This window comes from Prenolepis imparis, unplaced genomic scaffold (genome assembly GCF_030444845.1).
Source record: "Prenolepis imparis isolate NDT839.2.m4 unplaced genomic scaffold, iyPreImpa1.0 SCAF_9, whole genome shotgun sequence".
NCBI lineage: Eukaryota > Metazoa > Arthropoda > Insecta > Hymenoptera > Formicidae > Prenolepis > Prenolepis imparis.
The window spans coordinates 16,993,001-17,014,072 of NW_028141167.1; the positions used below are offsets into that span (position 1 = coordinate 16,993,001).

A 21,072-nucleotide genomic window follows, 5' to 3' on the forward strand; every position below is an offset into this window, starting at 1 on the left:
TTATACATTTCCCAAGCTTTGGTAAATGGCAAATTGAACATTTTCATTATAAAGAAGGAAGAATTATTTTTTATGATGTATCCCAAATTTAGTGGAGATATGTCAATAGTATTCCAACTTTCATATAAAACATATATTGTAGAATTTAAAGAAAAATATAATTTTGTTTTACCAAAATTCGGAAACTTTTCAGAAAAAGATGTACATATAAATTTATTTAATTTTAAATTTGTACTTCTAAATTGTACGTTTTTTCCAACGTAAATTAATGTATTTAATGTAATATTTAAATGTTCTGCAATTATTGCTCCATAGTCTGTAGACTTCAAATGTTCCTTTTTAAAATTTTGGAGGATTGGCTGTTCCTCAATAAAATTACACTTATTTTTCCACTCATAGTTAATATATTTTTGATGACGTAACGATAAAGTAAACGCAATATCTTTAAAGTTTTTTAATTTATGAGCTAAATCTTTAAAATAACCATTTTTAGCTTCAAATCGCATAGTCCAGTAAGCTCTTGGAGGGCCCATTTTTTCTATTATAGTAGGATAATGCGTAATTATATGATCTTTTGGAGTTAATAGAACAGAAAATTCTTTTATTACAAGTTCATGATGTTCTTTTATCGTTATTTGTAAATCATGTAACATATTAGGCGTAATTTTTGGTGATAAAACAATCTTTAACATTTTTATGAGTAATAAAATTATTTTCCATTTATTGAAATTTTCTCCCAGTTTTGGAACTATATCTTCTAGAATTAAAGGCAAAAATATTGTTAAACAAAGAGTTTGTGCTGCACGTTGTCCAATTGAATTTGACTTTTTATTAAAATGTATAATGCTTGGAAGATTTTTTCTATTACAAAAGCCATAATCAAACGCTTGTACTTTATCATTTAAATTATTTAAAGTTATTAGTCCAGATTTATTACAAAAATCTATGAATAATTTTAGATCTCTGTGGCAAATGCCCTCCAAAAAATCATGCATTACATCAATGTTGAGATTTTCGGAAACTTTAAAATAAGCTATATTTAACAAAGCACTTTTATGTTTTATTCCAAAAAAATTAAATGTATCGCTGTTCGCATAGTTTCGTTGATATGATAAATGACAAAAACTTTCTGTTGTTCGTAATAAATTTAAATCTTCAACACATGCTTTTTGGGCATGTTCTTTATGCATTGTACAAATTTTACAATAGTGATGAGAATTGAAAGATTCATTCATGCCAAGCAACATAGTTCCAGCTAAATTATCGCAAGATAAAGATATTAATGTACCTTTCACATAAGTATTCAGAGGTTCAATAAATATTCCTTGCTTTTCTAGAATTTTAATGTCATTTACAATGAACTCTAAGACAGGATTTATACCAAATTTTTTAATATTAGCATTATAACTTAAAGCTACTAAAAAAATATTTTGCAACATTGAATTAATATGAATAGGAAAATTATTAATTGTAAAATAAAACGCTCCAATTTTATGAATTCTAGCTTTGCTTCCTAAAGGACTACATACCTCAAATTCATCAAAATAAAGTTGAATCTGAATTGCGTTCTTATTTATTTGGAAAAAAGGATTAGTTTTATAAACTGTACCATCAATGAAATTAGTGTAAGCATTATTATTTTCAAAAATATTATTTGTAAAGAATTGTTGAGTAGCTTCATTATTTAATATAAATTGAAGAGTTTCTAATATAGGTATATATGTAAAAGTACGTGTAACTGGAACTTGTCTATAGCATTGTGCTGTACTGTCGTATTTTTTTTTCATTCCAACACCATGAGCTTTCTGGATAGGCTGTACAAAATTTTGTGGCAAATTTTTATTTCGTTTATATACAGTCATGTGATTGTCAAATGCATATCTAAAGTCGTGAGCAAGATTTTGACGTTCGTCTAAATGTGAAAGTGATATAATATCATCAATGAGTGGAAAAATTATATTTGATGTTGATTCTAAAATACTTGTTATAATAAGATCAGGTAAACCTAAAGAATATAAGTGTGTTACGTAATTAGATATATTTTCTTGCATTAGTTGCTTTTTCTCAGTCTCTGAATTATTTGATGTTACAGTTTCATTTTCAATCAAATCACAATTATCATTAATATCAACTTCTTCAAAAATCTCAACATTTTCAGCATTTGATTTTTCATAAGCGTTACTTTTGGAAAGTATATTTTTTTTTTGGAGAATACATTTTTTCAAATGTTTTGTAAAGCCACAATATGTTCTAAAAACAGGGCAATTTGTACAACTCGTACATTTTAAAATAAGATTAGAGCTCTCAAACAGCATATGTACATTACGTAAGTGACGACATATATCTTTGATTTGTAATGTTTTATATTCGCATAAGTAACACTGAAGAGACATTTTTAATTATAATTACGTTGGAAAAAGTGTACAAAGGAAAAATGAAATTTATAATAAATATTATATTATAATCTTATTTTTTAAATAAACAAAAAATTATATATATACCTTTCTTTTAATATTTGCATTTTTATACTCACAAAAATAAAAAAAAAAACTTTAACTCTTGCATGAATATCAATGTTCAATATTTTAATACTTATATATTATTTCTATAATCTCTTAAATAATATGAGAATGTTATATTATGTTTAATTAAATTGTTTGAATAATACCTTTAATTTAACGATAATTTGTTTTTTGTTACCTCAAGTTTCGTGTGTACTTCAATCACTTTACTCGTACATTTACTTGGAATCGTGTAGAAATAGTGTTGTAGAAAAATCCAAAAATTTTTAAGATCGTTCTCAAATTCTACATGAAAAGCATAGTGAGCCTTGAAAAGGTAATCAATTGATTTAATAATATCGTTCGTTGGTAATAAAATAAATTTCTTGTCTATTTCAAGAAAATATTGTTCAGGTGCTATTTTATTAGGACCAACAACAATAATTCTTGGTTGATTTACGTTTTCATTTGAATGCAAGGGTGTCCCATTCTGAAAAGTAAAACAATTAATTTAAAACAATTAATGTTATATTGCGATTATTGTAAATAAAATTAATAATTGTAAAAAAAATAATTTTAATCTTTTACCTGTACAAAAACAATCAATTTTCTAATTATATTATTTGTTTTATCTCTTGTAGCTAATTTTTTTCCTCTTGCTGTTGGTGGTAATAATAGTGCCAAGGCAATAAATGAGTTAGTAATAAGATTCCATTCTTAAAAATAAAATATTAAAACACGTTAAAAATCAATATTAATAATATTAATATGTAATTTCCATATAAAAAAATTAACGTACCAAGAGGAATTTTATTTTTTTCAGTTTTAAAAACTGACAAAATAGCATCGATATATTGTGGATATATTTTACAAAATCTATCTTGATCAATTTCAGGAAAAAGTAGATTAAATTCTACATCAATCTAAATAAAAAAAATTTATTAAAAATCTAGTTTTAAAAATAAAAGGAATGCGCAGAAAAAAATTTCTATATGATGTTGCTATTTGTAAATCAAACAAGTTTTATACACTTCAGCTTGGCAAGAATATAGTTATAATATGAAATAATTATGTATATGTAAAATATGGGAAATTTTATTACGTGATAATAAATTATATAAAAATAAATTAAGAAAAATTAGTAATTAACCATAACATTGTAAAATTTAGCTTTTGAGTTAAAAAGGCGCAAGATAACTTTTATTATATTTTTACAATTAAGTAATGGTGCTTACCAGTTCAGGCATATCCAAAAATCTTGGAAATAGGTTAAAAAAATTCTTATTTAGATATAAATATCGACGAACTTTAAAAGTTTCTTTAGTTTTCTCTATAATCTGGTCTTTCTGTTCTAATGTTGCATGTTTCATAAAATTGATTGAATCTTTAATGATGTCCGATTCATCAACAGGCTCAGTCGTTATATTATTATCAATATTTTCTTTTTGTTTGTTATCCACAATTACTTTTGAGATGCTTCCCTTTCGTTGTACATTTGATAAACGTGAAGCAATATATCCAGTCCCAGTTTTAGGATTATAAAAGTGTTTCTATAAAATTATATTAATAAACAATTATGCACAATGCAAAAGTATAAAATATTCTCTTTGATATGTATACAGATATATACATAAATAAATAATATATTATTTGTATGTTTCTAATAGTACTCTCATGTTAATCAATTTACAAAAACTAAAAATTGCTTTCTATTTGTAATGTATACAAGCAAAACCAAGTTATTCTTTTTTAAATACTGTTGATAAATAGAAGCAACATTGTAATTGTCTATTTCTGCAAAACTGTTATTAATTGTAAGTTGTTTCTTTTAATATTTTACATGTATGAAATAATGAAATCCAGATTCTATTTATAGATGATACAAAGAAATAGAAAGATTTCAACATATTTTTATATTATATTTTTAAATTAAGTTTGAAAGTAATAAGAATGCAGCCTACAAAGTGATAGAAAAACAGTAGAATATGTATAATTAAAAAGTAAAAAATTATTGATTAATTGTGCTTATATGGCAGTGCTTTTAGAATATCTACAAATATAAATTTATAAATTATATAAATTTTGTAAAATATATGAATGCAATCTTGTTTTATATATATAAAAAAAAATTAATGTTATGATAATTGAAATATAAAAACTTACATAGCCAAGATCACCTTCACAGTTTTTTAAATTTGGGAAGAGTTCAATAATTGTTTGTGCATATTTAGACTTTTCCCAAGAATAGATTTGTCTATTTACTTTTTTTTTATATTCTAATAAACTTTGCACAACAATTTTTATTAAAAGCTTTCTGTACTTTTCTGATAAATATTTATTTTTTTCATAATTGTCAAGTATTTCTTGTCCGCACGCATAATTTTTTATTATTTCATGCAACTTCTAATAGAACAGAAATACAACATAAACTTTTTATTTTTAATTTTCTATTTTATAATTTATAAAAAAAGGAAAATTCAACATACCTCTTTTGATATAACTTCAGTACTTTCGGAAACGGTAGTATCTAATTTATATTTTTTGGAAGACGATGCATTTTCTTCATACTCACTATTTGAGAAATCTGATATAACGGAACTTCTAATAGAACATGTATCTACATCTGAACTTGTAGATGGTTGATTCACTTCTTTAGGGATTTGCGACAATGCTATAAAAAAAATTGTAATGTTCTTTAAGAAACAAAATATAAAAGAAACTGGTAAAATGTAATAAAATATGTATACTATTCATATCTTACAAATATCAATAATATTTGTCGTTGTTTTAATTTTTATAATAACGCCTCGTGGATTTATTCGAACAAATTCTGATAAAATGTCTGGTTGAAGTTTAGCATCATTTTCATCCGTAAAGATAAACTCTGTATTCCTTAATGATGGAAAAATGTTTTCAGCTGTAAACATATATTACAATGAAATATACATTGCAATTAAATAAAAATGATAAAACTTTAATATATTAATGAAAATATGTTAAAAATAACCTTTTTCAATAAAATGTTCGTAGTTACATGGTTCTTCAATTTTGGCCCATATTTTATCGTCTCCGTATTGCAAAACGCAAAACAAATAATTTGGGTTAATTTCATTCATGAATGCCATAATGAAAACAAATAAAGGCTGTAAAAATAATATGAGAATTATGATTAATGTGATATATTACAAAATTATTATATATTAATATGAAATATAAAAACTCTACAGTTACGGTTAGTTATACACATTGAATAGAGCAGATTATCCAGATATTTATTAATATATTAACATTAAAACAACATTTGGTACATAAAAAACAGTAAAACTTAAAGTAATTGACTAATCACTGTTCTCATTTGCTATCATACTTTTCACGTTTATAATTTTTGATAGGTTAGGTTATGAAGATTATAATTAATCAATTTATTTATAAGGTTGCAAACATGTTAAGATATGCTAACCGATTGCTATTGATCAATCTATCTATTTATCAATCTATTTAACGGAAAAGTATCAAACTCATTTACTATCATATTTCCATTAATATATTCACAATGCCTGTAAGACATAATCTTTATTATATTATTTGAAATAATAATTCTCTTATCACATATGTATACCTTATTGTTAGTTTCACTTATCTTATATATCACTGAAAGGATCACTCACTTATTCGCGATACTCACCTTATATATATACGCAAAGCACGCAATGGCTACACAATAGCTTCAGCACGTATATCAAAAGACACGGTAGTGTCTCGCGCCAAGTACCGCGTAAGCAAAACCACGCGCAGCGACTGCGAGGTATAGCATTAGCCGCCGCACAGCAATCATGTCCGCACTTGCACTCAGTAACCGCCAGAAAACAAAAGACGATATCTCTTTATGATAAATAACATAAAAGATATGTCGATTTAACAGATAAAAACTGTAATAGAGAGAAAAATAACATAAGTTATCTGTTCATAAGTTACAACAAACATTTAAAAAATGTTACGTTAACATTTTTTTATGTTAAAATATAGAATTCCTAACAGACCGGTAATGTAAATTTAACATTTTAATTTCATTAAAACCTTTAAACAACTATTTCAAAAAATGTAAAAATTACATTTTATTTTAATTAAATTTAACTTTATAAGTATGTTAATTTAACATACAAAATATATCATCAAGAATTCGTACATTTTTATTTAATTGTGTTGTTTTAACACTTAAAAACAGTGAATATTAACTCAACACAGAAATGTCAAAATAACACAACGACAATATGTTACATTAACATAAGAGTATGTTAAAAATTTAACACAAAAATTTCTACACGAGATAATTTTAACAGAAATACAAAATGTTTTTTACCGTGTGTGGTCTTCCGGACTTCCACTATGTTTTTTCACTTGCACTCTAACGAACGTCGGAATTTGAGTTGAAAGCGGATTTCGAAATTGAAAGTATATAAAAGTCCGAAGAGTCTAGATACGAGCTCGGATAGCTTGTACACGGCAAATTGCGCTCGAAAGTTCGGATTAAAATCTAATCTCTCGAGAGATATCGCGGGTATATAAACCTTCTTGCTCCTCCTCTCCATTGGTTTATTAACATTTCCTGACGAATAGGAAATTTTTCAATGACGCCCTTTAGGTCCCGGAGGCGTCTCTTTTAATTTTACTACGATTGGTTAGGGCTTTTGTTTAGAGCTCTAGATTTCGACCAATGGAGAATTTGTTGTAGTCAAGTGAGGTTGATATTTTTATTACCCTCTCGAATTTATCTCAGGCAGATATCGCGTAACGACGATCTGTCAGACGAGAATTGTTTAGGTTCGGTTATCGTTGTTAGTCTTTCTTCTAAATTTTTATTAGTTTCCGAGTGTTGGTTTCGTTTAGAGAACTGTCGACTATAGTTTAACTTCTTAGAATATAATGAGTTATAGTTTGAATTTTATGAGTTGATCTGTTTACTTCTCAAGTTCTGTATTTACTCTTTACTTTTACGATGGAACTGTCTCGGAATATGTTTGTCTCGCCTGTCAGATTGTCGGTTTATCTGTGCGTCTGCGATATTTAAAATATCGCCTTGTGTTCTCCGAAAGAAAAGAATCGTGGAGTCCACAGGGCGTAACGATTTTTTACTATTATTATTAAACTATCTCTGTGTATGTTTTTCTCGGTTATCAGATCACAGTTTATTAGTGCAGCTGCAATATTTCAAATATCGCCTTGCATTCTCCGAAAGAAAAGAATCGTGGAGTCCATAGGACGTAACATTTATATGTCAAGAATATAGTAAGAGAATATAGAAAAATATAGAATAGCAGGCATATATTTCATGTTTGTCAATATTAGTGAAAACGAATAATCGGATTTCAATGTTATAAGTTATCGTTTTAAAAATATTTTAAAAAAACAATTCTAAAATGACTGGAACAAATTTTTTAGACTCAAAGACGTTTTAAAATTTCAATGTGAGAAAATATTCTCTTTTTAATTTTTGTAACCAAAAATGTGTTTATGAATATATTTATTATGTTATATTTTTTGCCTCTAAATCGCTAAGTTCTGATTTCAAAATAACTAGAATCTGATGTACTGGAGCAATTAGGACAACGGCATTGTTTTTTATAGCCAAAAATGTATAAGAGAAACACCAACTCTGATTAGTTACTTGACAAAAAAATTTTTTTTGTCAGGTTGTGTTATTTATATATTTATATACATTCATATTAAAAATATATAACAAAAATAATATATTACATTTTAAAATTACACGAATAAACACAAACACACACACAGATTATATATGATGTACATACGACACGTATGTAAGGAACAGATGGATAGATAGAGAAGATTGAGTTCCACTAAATGCAAACAATGAGAAAAAAAAGAAAATAGTTGTATCTTTTTATAACTCAGTGCTCAGAGACACTAAATGCAAACGAAATCAACATATTACTTTACGATTATATATACAGGGTGACCCATTTATATAAGTCAATATATCTTCTAAATAATTTTGAATTAAAAAAATTGAACACAGACGTTGAACGAGATTGAAGGGGTCATTACAATATCGCAATAAAAATTCGATAGGTGGAGGAATCTTGGAAATTTCAAGATTATCTTTGTTTATTTAAATGGAATTACTATAATTTTTTATAAAATCGATTCCTTACAATATTCTGCATAAAAAGTTATTAGGATACAATGACCAAAAAGTGAAACGAGATATTTTATACTATGTAATTTTACATAAACTATAAAATATTTTGTAAAATATTTATTTTTCGATAGTTACTTGAATACTTTTATGCACAAAAATAATAAGAAAAATAGTGTAAAGAAAACATAAAATTATGTTTTTTAAATAAAGTATGTAATTTGCACCTAACAATTATATTTTTTTAAACAACTGTTTTTTTTATACCAATTCTTCCTCTTATTATTTTGTACATAAAAGTATCCAGGTAACATAATCGAAAAATGAATATTTTACAAAATATTTTATAGTTTATGTAAAATTACTTTAGTATAAAATATCTCGTAAACTATTCACTTTTTGGTCACTGTACCCTAATAACTTTTTATGCAGAATATTGCAAAAAATCGATTTTATAAAAAATTATAGTAATTCCATTTAAATAAACAAAGAATCTTAAAATTTCCAAGATTCCAAGGAGGAGAGGGAGAGAGAGAGAGAGAGAGAGAGAGAGAGAGAGAGAGAGAGAGAGAGAGAGAGAGAGAGAGAGAAGGAGAAATAAATTCCACACATTGTTTGACATTGACTTCGATAACAGGCTATGAGCCGTGGTAGGGCGCCTTATAAATAGCATCAAAACGAATATCTTCTTCACTCGTGCGTCGGGCGCGTCCGCGTACGGTCGTGTGAACGTGCGATGGATGAGAGTGTGAGTAAGAGTGAGCCCCCTTTCGGAAATTCCTCACTATACCCGTCATTAGAGTCCACTTTTGAGTACCTGACATATTATGTCACTTTGTCTATCTAATGGGATATCGATAGGGGGGGCTCATGGCTTTTGCGCTACGTGCGGTAGTATGTAGATTCCCCATTATTATTTATTGTATTAAATTTACTGAAGAAGGTCCAAAGAAAGGACCGAAACGTTTAGATTCAATAAATTTGTTATTCCAACAAGTTTGTTTTTAATATTTGCGTACCTACACCCTACGCGTGGCTCCGTATAGCCTCCTTTTGAATTTGTAATTTATCAATGCAGGGAGCCTACATTGTTACTTATGATAAAAAAAATCAAGGATATTGTACGATAATGCCGAAAGTAATATTCAAGTTAATGTTCCATTCCAGAAAAAGACAAAAAAATTGTTAAGCGCTAATAAAAGTAGGAATGCAAATTTCAATGACATTTAAGTTTTACATTTTTAAAAATCTTTAATTAATTTATATTATTGACTTTATTTTTATTTCTTTTTTTCAACTATTAATATTAGAAAATGTATGTTGTTGTTTCTTTTCTACATTCATTATTCGGATGCTTATTATATAAAACTTATATTTTTTATACATATTTTGTCAAAATTTACGATGTATCACGAAGTTAACCATATGTATATTGAACAATATAACATTTTATATATCATATTTTTCAAGACACGCAAACAATAATCTTATGAAATATGTAGCCTACATTTTCTACGATAACTTGGACAAATTGTACTTTTATCTACGTATGAAATAGAATGTCTCATACGATAATTGATCATAACCTATTATGATTAATTACAAAGATTGAATCAAGAGGCACGGTAGTGTCTCGCGCCAAGTTTAATGAGCGTAGCTGTGCGTAGCGACCGCGAGGCATATGCCGTGCATCTATACGCGAGTCGGATAGTTGAGAGTTGAGAGTATCATATATTTCTGATACGCAATAACGGCTGAAGCGATCGAGTTCTTACTACTCTTAATCGATAGATTGAGTTCATATTATATAATAAAAGTGTCTTTATTTTTTCACTATATGCTTCATAAACGGAGATATTATAATGTAAAGTTTATTTTTATAAAAAATTGATTCAAGTTTTGGTCGTCATCGACCTTCTCAATGCGCATGTACCAGAAAATGTCCAGTTCGAGCATTCATTGCAAGACAGCGTTGATGTCACTCCATGAATGTCATTAGGTTATCAGTTTTGACATATTTTGACACATAGGTTTTGATGTAGATTAAATTTGATTTGATTTGATTAATTTATTAATTAATTGATTAAAAGAGAATAGGAAATTTCTTGTAAATGTGAATGAAAAAAATAATTGTGTATAATATAAAATAAAAACGTTATTAAAAATTAATAATGAAATAAATTAAAAATAACGTAAAGACAAAGTCATAAGATTTTGATAACTCAGCGATTACGAGAGATATAACGTCTAGAGATACTAACTTCATGTTGTCGTTGATAAATGTATTGGATAATTTATTCACTGCTTCCAAGCTGTTAGAAATATGGCTACTAGATTTCGGAAAATTAGTGTACATGATTTTTTGAATGAACGAAGCTAAATTATATAACGGACTGTCTAAAGATGATACTGTTATCCGAAAAGGGCAGTTTTGTTTGTGTACTTTCGGGAGCCCATAAGCCCTCGGTAAAATCCCATCACTACAATATAGATACGCATATGTAGCCCTGGTAATGTAATCCGCCTTCTTCCATCTTGTCAAAATATCACGTAAGTTTTTTGTTAGCTTACTAATCGGACTTCTTTTAAAAACCTCATATGTGTATTTATCATTAAGCATTGTGTTTATTTTTTCATGATATTTATCTTTATCGAGGGCTACCGTAACGCTCCCTTTATCTGCGCGTGTTATAATTAAGTTCCGATGTTCTTTTAAAAATTTTTTTGTGAAGGAAACTGAATTCATGAGATAGTTATTAATTTTGTTTTTTGGAAAATTGTATGATGGAAGGCCATTAATGATGCGTGTAGTTTCGTGTCTTATTTCCGTTCGATTTGTGTGTGGGATTTTCCTAAGATTGTTTTCTATACTTTTAATAAATTCAGTTGTTAATTTAGTGGTATCTGTAATTGGGAGATTAAAATTTTCTCCCAGTTTTATTAATTTTTAATTTTTGCATAAGTTTTTTATTTTCAATATTTTTGTATAAATTTTTATTTATTTGGCGCAACTTTTTGATATCATTATTTTTTTTAGAAATATTAATTTTGCAACACAAGTAGGAATACAAGGAGAGTTCTAACCCAGGTCCTCCGAGGGGGGAGCGGGGCGGGGGGGTTCTCCGTGGCGAGGGGGTATGACGTCACGCGGGGCGGGGGGATCTTGTAGGCGAGGGGGGATGACGTCACACGGGGCGGGGGCGCTTATCGCTGTGCGGGAGACGCTTATCGCGTATTGTTTTTCATAAACAAAACAGCGTATTGTATTACTTTGAATTATCTAACATGTTTTATTATAAACAAAACACCGCAAAGTGAGCGCCGATATTCGGCCGCCTTCGCGGTACTTCCCCTCCCCTCCCCCATAAGGCGACGCGCTTTGGCGATACTTCCGCCCTCCCCCTCCCCTGCCCATATGTGACGTTTCTTCCTCATTGTTTAGGAAGAATTCTTTTGCGATAATTTTGCCGACATTCGGCCGCCCTCGCGGTACTTCCCCCTCCCCTCCTCCACCTGAGGGGATCTTGGGAGGTCGCGCTTATCGCAATGAACACGTCGGGACACGTGTTTTTTTCGCGGTAAAAGACCGTGTTGCATTACGCGCCGATATTCAGCAGCCTTTGCGGTACCTTTCCCCTCCCCCTAAGCGGAATTCTTTCTCATTGTTTAGGGAGCGCCGATGTCCGGCCGCTTGAATTTTTATAAACAAAAATGAGCGCCGATGTCCGGCCGCTCTGTGTCAAAAGCGATAACGTGATGAAGGGAGATCACCTTTCCGATATGTAATTAAACAATCCGTTAATCATGAAGAGAGGAAGAAATGATTAGATGAAATATAAGGACTGCTGCCACTTCAAACCATAGTACGTAATTTGCAAGCGCACAGATACGTTAGTCGGTCGAAAAAAGTATAGCGGGTGCAAGTGCTCTATAGAACGTGATTTTAAAAAGTGTGGAAAAATGGAAAACATCGAGCAGACTGAACGCGACTTGTTGGAGCGGTCTCATCAAGTCGCCGCTTTGGGCGAGTATTTTGAATGGGCGCTGCGCTGCGAGGAATTTATCAAACTGCTCGAAGAAAACAGCCGTGTCAAGCGTCCGCGACTCTCGATTGGATATAGACAATCTTTGGTTGCTAGAATCGCGCGACTCGAGGGTGCAAAAACTCGATTGCAGAGACAGTTTATATCCAGTGATGGTAATTACAGTGGCGACAATAACGCGGGAAGACTCGTTTGGCGAGAGATCGATACCGCGTTTGAAAATCGTATACTGACCGGTGCGGTGATTAACGCAGACTATATCGAACCGCGACAATTTTTGGAAGATGCTAGTAGTGTAGTACTCGAGCAAGTGCAAGACGTTATAAAAATACACAACTGTGTAAAAGTAAATACTGTGTTCAACGGTGAGTTTGTGACAAGTGATAAGCGCGCCAACAAAAGTATTAACACAAGAAATTATGAACTTTTTCGCACGTCCGATTTACGCGAGTGGTATGAGCGGCATGTCATCGAAACCACATTGACGTCTCTCGAAGAGTTCCAGGAACGTGATAGCGGATGGGCATTGTCACGAATCCTCGATCTTACGGTCAACGTCAACAAGTGCAATCTTATGCGCGCGGGATGCCATATTAAATTACCGCGAGAAATTATGACGAAGAGAGCGGTAATTAATGTGCGATCAACGGATAATGCGTGTTTCGCGTGGTCAGTGGTGGCCGCTCTGTACCCCGTTGAAAGACATGTGGAACGGGAATTTTCATATCCGCACTATACAACGGTGTTAAATTTACAAAACATTGAGTTTCCGATAACGTTGAATCAAATAAAAAAGTTTGAACATATAAACAATATCTCAATCAACGTCTACGGCATCGAGAGAAAGAAGGAACTATCAATTCTTCCGATACGACTCGCCGATCAGAAAAAAGAAAAACATGTGAATTTGCTGTACGTGGAGGAGGAGGACGACAACGTTGGACATTTCGCGTATATCAAAAATCTGTCTCGCCTCGTAAGCTCGCAACTGAGCAAACACAATGGTCAAAAATATATCTGTGATCGGTATGTATATTTATTGCAAATTATATATAATTGTAAATAAAATTGTAAATAAAATTGTAAATAAAATTGTAATTTTTTTTTCACAGATGCTTGCATTATTTCGGATCAGAGGACAAGTTGCAGGCACATACGGTAGACTGTGGAGAAATGAATGACTGCGCTATCCGGTTACCAAGCGATAAAGATAAGTGGCTCGGCTTCGACAACTACAACAGAAAAGAGCGGCTTCCATTCATGGTGTATGCCGACTTGGAGTGTGTGCTGAGGAAGACATCGGAACACGTGTCATACGATCAACATCACGAGGTATTTAGCGTTGGGTACTATGTGCAATGCTCGTACGATGAAACATTATCCACATACCGATCTTATCGCGGTACCGATTGTGTCGCGTGGTTCGCCAACAAACTCGAAGAATTAGCGCATCGCATAAAGGGTATTTTATCTGATAATGTCCCCATGATAAATTTAACATCAGACGAGTGGGAAAAATTTCATAGCGCCACGCAATGTCACATTTGTGAAAAACCGTTTGCGCCGGACGATAATCGAGTACGCGATCATTGTCATCTAACTGGGCGATACAGGGGTCCCGCACACTCAAACTGTAATCTAAATTACAAAGACTCTTATGTCATTCCTGTAGTTTTCCACAATCTATCCGGTTATGACGCACATTTTATCATAAAAGAAATAGCTACCGCATACGAAGGACGTGTAGATGTGCTTCCAATAACAAAAGAAAAATACATTTCATTTACAAAGACTGTCAATAGTACCGACGATGACGACAAAGATCGGAAAGCTTGCATAAAATTACGATTCATCGATTCATACAAATTTCTCAGTGCTAGTCTTGACAAATTAGCATCTTTTCTCTATAAGAATAAGTTAAAAATTTTACATTTCAATTTTTCCGCATTATCCACTCACAATTTCGAATTATTGACGCGAAAAGGTGTCTTTCCGTACGAGTACATTGACTGCGTGGACAAGCTGCAGGACATGCGTTTACCGCCGCGCGAATCGTTTTATAGTTCCTTGACCGGTGACACTGTATCCGAGAGCGATTACGCGCACGCTGAGAACGTCTGGAATCGATTCTCCCTTCGAACTCTAGGCGAATATAGCGATCTGTACTTAAAAACTGATGTCTTGTTATTAGCAGATATTTTTGAAAATTTCCGCGACACTTGCATCGCGAGTTATGGACTCGACCCTGCGTATTATTATACTTTTCCCGGGTATACATGGGATGCTAAAATATACAAATATTACGTTTGAACTGCTTACCGATATCGACATGGTTATGTTTATTGAACGGGGTATACGCGGTGGTCTAAGTCAATGCTCCAACAGATACGCGCATGCTAATAACAAGTACATGCAGTCATATGATCCATCGTACCTTATGTACTTCGATGTAAATAATTTGTATGGATGGGCAATGTGTCAACCATTGCATTATGCCGATTTTCGATAGGTCGAAGACGTTTCAAACTTTGACGTTAACGCGATCGCTCTGGATTCGCTCACAGGTTATATTCTTGAGGTTGATCTAGAGTACCCACAAAATAAACACAACACACACATTGACCTACCGTTCTGTCCGACGCGCGACAAGCCGCCCGGCAAGCGGGAAGATAAGCTCCTCGCGACGCTATATGACAAGAAGCGTTACGTCATACATTATCGCAATCTGCAGCAGTGCACACGTAACGGTCTTCGTATCGTAAAGATACATCGCGTATTACAATTTACTCAATCCGCATGGCTCCGCGATTACATTGAACTCAATACAAAATTTAGAACACAAGCGAAAAATGATTTTGAAAAAAATTTGTACAAATTGATGAACAACGCGGTATTAGGCAAAACTATGGAAAACGTTCGAAATCATGTAGATGTAAAATTATTGACACAGTGGGACGGACGATACGGTGCGGAAGCGATGATCGCGAAACCAAATTTCCATAGCAGGAGCGTCTTTTTGGAAAATTTAATCGCCGTCGAATTACGTAAACTAGAAGTAAAATTTAACAAACCAATCTATGTTGGTATGTGTATACTCGATATATCGAAAGAGTGTCTGTATGAATTTCACTACGAGTACATGTCACCGCTCTATCGTGAAAGATGCCGGATAATGTACACCGACACCGACAGTTTAATATATCACATCGAGTGCGACGATGTGTACGAGAACATGAAACGCGATATCGCTAGATTCGATACGAGCGATTATCCAATTGACAATGCGTACGGTATAGCGCATGCAAATAAAAAGGTGCCAGGCTTGATGAAAGACAAGAATAACGGCGCGATAATGTCCGAATTCGTCGGGCTTAGAGCAAAAATGTACGCGGTGAGGGTGGACGGCAAAAAAGACACTAAAAAAGCAAAAGGTGTCAAAAGTAATGTCGTAGCGCGTAGTATAACATTCGACGATTATACGCGGTGCCTGAATGACGAGATTCAAATGACACGTCAGCAGTCATGTATTAGATCGAAATTGCATGAAGTGTATACCATCCGCGAGACAAAAATTGCTCTAAGTCCGTACGACGATAAGCGGTATATTATACCTGATTCGACCGACACATTACCATGGGGACATTACCAGATACCCTTATAAAATATAATGTGTGTGTGTGTATGATATATTGTTATGTAACATATGTGTAATATATTGTTATGTAACATATGTGTAATATATTGTAACGATTAAAGGAAAGGATGTATTAATAAAGATTTTGTATTTCATATATTTCATGTATATTTTATATATTTTGTACGTTGTACACATTATATTTTTCTTAAAATAAATAGTCTATATGAATTAAATCACATTGTCCTTATATATCCAAGAATTGTGTGAATTGTCAAATCCCAGCCATTTCACGTAAATCTCGTCACCCCTCCTGCGCAGTACTTTCTCCACAAGATATACGTCCGGATAATTCGCGCGATGCAACTCATACTCGTAAAACGCTCCAGCGACAGATGTTTTGCGATAGTCCTCGAGTAGATAGCTTACGGGATTAGTACGCTGCACTTTAACAATCTTAAAAACCTCCGTCGTCCAATTTGGCGTGTAACCCTTCTCGAAAAGTTTCTTGTACTTGCTAACGCGTACCGAGTCACCTACTTTGAATTTCGCCGGAGCGGCAATCTTTATGTTACTATATACCGTTTTTAAAAGTTTATCAGCGATCGCGGGGGTGACGTCGGCGGGTCGCATGCCGATTGTTCGATGCTTGCGCGCGTTATAATCCGATACGAGTCGCGGCAACGCGTCGATCCACTTGTAAGTTCCATTCAGCGTAAACATCTTCCACATGTCGTTCTTCAGCGTACGATTGAATCGCTCGACGACCGATGCCTTCATTACCGAATATGTACAATAATGATTGATGTTATGTTTCCGTATAAGCCGTTGCACATCAGCGTTGTAAAATTCCTTCCCCATATCAGTTTGCATGTTTTTCGGGGATCTCTTGCTATCTCGAATTATTTCGGCGATAGCGTCAGCCGTCTCGCTTCCACCTTTACTCTTGAGTGGTACTGCCCACGCGTACTTGCTCAACACATCGATGATGGTGAGTATGTAGTGATAACCTTTGTTGAAAAGAGAATACGGACACATCTCGACGATGTCGGCTTGCCACAGATCATCGTATCCTCGCACTATGACATGTCTTCGGGGAAAATTTTTTCTCGCCGGCGCGTGCAGTTCGTTCACCAACTGCCGTCTCTCCAAACTATGTTGTTTCATCGCTTCGTCGGTTTTTTTCCCGATCGTCGTTTACTGCTGCTTGTTTTATCGCTCATTTCCGTTACTGAGCCGTTCGTAGCCGTTCTTGACCCGTTCCTGAGCCGTTCGTAGCCGTTCTTGACACGTTCTTGAGCCGTTCGTAGTCGTTCTTAACCCGTTCTTGAGCTGTTCTTGAGCCGTTCGTAGTCGTTCTTGACCCGTTCTTGAGCCGTTCTTGAGCCGTTCGTAGTCGTTCTTGACCCGTTCTTGAGCCGTTCTTGAGCCGTTCGTAGTCGTTCTTGACCCGTTCTTGAGCCGTTCTTGAGCCGTTCGTAGTCTTTCTTGACCCGTTCTTGAGCCGTTCATAGCCGTTCTTGCGTTGTTTACTTCCGTTTACTTCTTGACCCATTCGAAAATCGTTCTTGATTCGTTCGCAGCCTTGTTCACAGTCGTTTCTAACCCGTTCGTAGCCGTTCCTGACCCGTTCGCAACCGTTCCTAACCCGTTCGCAGCCGTTCCTGAGTTGATAGTAGCCTTGTATGTAGCCTTTAATGACTTGTTCGTACCCTCGTTCGCAGCTGTTGCTAGGCCGTTCACTACCACTACCACTCATTGTAGTTAGATAGCAGTTCGATAATCCTTCGTAGCCGTTCGATAATTGTTTGTAGCCGTTCGATAACCCTTCGTAGATGTTTGATAACCGTTCGATAGCCGCTCCTAACCTGTTCACTGCTGCTCATTTAGGTTGATAGTCCATACTTTTGGTGCCAACAAATACGACATAATTTACTGAAATCTTCGTACGACATGTCGGTATTCACATGATCGTTGTACACGTGTTTCAAGTTGGTACCGTCCTGTTTAAACAAGATCAGTAAGTTCGCGTTGTCGCGTATAAGATGTTTTGGTATTCTCGCGTATGTCTGACAGAGATAGAAGCAATCAACGTTCGAGTGGCGTCCCATTGAAAAGTACTCTCTTATCGTATCTTGTTTGTCACACGCCACGTCATCAAAGATGAAAATCGAGTTTGGACATGCCTCGCTCGGTGGAATGACGTCACTGTTAATGGAGAATGTAAAGTAGCCGATTTCTTCGATTGACGTCAATAAATTCTCTAGATACCGATATTTCGGCTGTTGCAGTGACTTTGAGTACACGTACACGTTTTCGAAGCAAACACCGTGCGGGCTTTCTATCAAACTAATCAAGACGTTAGTTTTACCGCAATTCGAGGGGCCGCATACGATCGCGCGTATAGTAGTCGGCAACATCGTACCATGTCTGCGCAACTTCGCGTTGTCCCCCACCGAGCGTAATCTGTCGTCGCAATTCGTCACGCGTATGGTCAAAGGTTGTCGCACGAATCTCATTTTCCCACTCCCCGATTGAATCGAACGCTTACCTATTTATAGCTGCGCGGAACCACGAATCGCTCAGTAACGAAAAAATGTTTGTTCTGCTAACAAGTGCTTCCGATATTCACGGTTTAAGCGCCGAACAGCTGCAATTTGTGCCAAAAGCAGTTTTACTGCAATGTGAAAATCACATCCACTACGTGTGGGACAAGCTTCCGAAACACATAAAGGCGGATCCAGAGATTCAGGCCTGTCGCCGCTGTTTCGAACATTACAATCGACCGTGGCAGCGAACGCACATCGACGGTCCAGCGCCGATGATAAAGGATTGCAGCGAATGTCAGCGAAAAAAATAGGTAGAGGACTATTAAATCACGCAATAAACGCACTTCCAATCGAATTCCATATCCCCGGCTATCAGTTTTGTGGTCCGGGCACGCGGCTACGAAAGCGATTAGCCAGAGACGATCGAGGTATCAACCCATTGGACACGGCGTGCCGTGAACACGATATTGCGTACTCTTGGAGCAACGCTCTCACCGAGAGACACGTGGCGGATAAGGTACTCGCCGACAAAGCGCGAACTCGTATCATTGCGAGAGATTCGACTCTCGGTGAAAGAGCCGTCGCCAAAGCTGTCTGGGCAGCGATGAAAACCAAGACGAAGCTCGGTATGGGCCTGAAGACGATGACGAAGACGAAGACGAAGACAAAGAAAAAGACGACGAAGAAACGGATACTTCCGGTATCGAAACGCGGTGGCATATTGCCAATTCTACCAATGTTGGGCGCGCTTGGATCCATGATTGGTGGAGCGGCTGGTGTAGCAAAGATGGTGAACGACGGAAAAGCCTCGCAACGTCAGTTGCATGAGATGTTACGTCACAATCGCGCCATGGAAGGTCATGGACTGTATCTCGCTCCATACAAACGTGGACGAGGAGTTTCAAGGAGAAGAAAAAAAAAACGTCAAAGAGAAAATGCCAAAGGGCGAAACTACTAATATACAATTGCTGCAACTGGCAAAACGTGCGCATTCCATACTTTAGAGGTGTTTTCATGCGTGATTCGCTACCGATCGGTGGTATATATCAAAACGAGAGCAGCATCATAAATTTGGATAACGCTAAAGGATCAGGTACTCATTGGGTGGCGTACGCAAAGAGGGGGAATCGCGCTATATATTTCGACAGTTTCGGCAATCTTCGACCACCGAATGTATTGGTGCAATATTTCGGGCGGAATGTGACAAAGATACAGTACAATCATACACCTGTTCAAACTTATGATCAGAGCATCTGTGGACAATTGTGTTTGCAGTTTCTCCGAACAGTCGATACGTGAATTTAAAGACGGACATTGCATTATTTAACTCAGTATTCGTTAAACAGTTTTGCCGATATGTCTATGACATTCACGCTGACTGGAAAGAGTAGCGTCCTCGCGGCAAACTACTTTCCCGCCATAGATTTGAGCGACGATGAATACGAACTCGGTCTAGCGGATTTTGAGACTTATCACACGATATCGAACGTGAATTCCTCGAATAATACATTTTACTTTGGCAAAGATGACGCGGAAATTACGATTCTCGAGGGATCGTACGAGCTGCAAGCGATACATGATTTTTGAAACATGCAATTTCACGAAAACGTTTGCGACACGCTGTTCGTGATGACGATAAAATACACATTGACAATGGTGACTTTGAAGATGAAGAATACCCGATAGTGCTCCGCGCTAATTACAATACGATGAGGAGTGAGATCAAATGCGCCTACAGAATGAATTTTAACAAGCCTAACAACATTGGATCACTGCTGGGATTCTCGAACCGTATACTGCAGCCGCGAAAATGGTACGAGTCGGACATGCCGATTAACATTATCAACGTGAACATTATCCGCGTAGAGTGTAACGTGACCGCGGGCGCGTACAGCAACGGCAAACTCGTTCATACGATACATGAATTTTCACCGAGGGTATCACCAGGATATAAGATATCGGAAACACCGGCGCACATCATTTACTTGCCGATCATCGCGCGGAGCATTATGGATTCAACGTTACGCGTTGTCGACCAGGACAGACAATTGCTCGATTTTCGAGGAGAAGAGATCACCATTAGATTGCACGTACGACGACGACAGCGATAACGTACGTGTGCGGCGTATGAGATGCTTGTGTTGAACGGATCGAAAGACACGAGAGATAACACAATCTTTACAGA

The 21,072-nt window shown here is 34.8% G+C and overlaps 1 protein-coding gene across 1 annotated transcript; it reads right to left on the reverse strand.

The window, feature by feature from the left end:
* Positions 1–2,670: 2,670 nt before the first annotated feature.
* Positions 2,671–19,646, reverse strand: LOC145940211 (uncharacterized). The gene is made up of 8 exons (XM_083045125.1): positions 19,383–19,646; positions 5,536–5,644; positions 4,988–5,172; positions 4,665–4,904; positions 3,737–4,051; positions 3,301–3,424; positions 3,090–3,217; positions 2,671–2,991 (listed from the first exon to the last, which is right to left on the reverse strand). The coding sequence occupies exons 1-8, from the start codon at positions 19,644–19,646 to the stop codon at positions 2,671–2,673; spliced, it is 1,686 nt and encodes a 561-aa protein (XP_082901251.1).
* Positions 19,647–21,072: the final 1,426 nt, after the last annotated feature.

Coding starts and splice junctions, on each gene's coding strand:
- LOC145940211 (XM_083045125.1), bottom strand. CDS start 19,646: ATGGATCCAAGCGCGCCCAACATTGGTAGAATTGGCAATATGCCACCG. Junction 5,645..19,382: donor TATCCGCCACGTGTCTCTCG/GTGAGAGCGTTG, acceptor TTATTTTTACAG/CCTTTATTTGTTTTCATTAT. Junction 4,052..4,664: donor GTGAAGGTGATCTTGGCTAT/GTAAGTTTTTAT, acceptor ATAATTTTATAG/AAACACTTTTATAATCCTAA.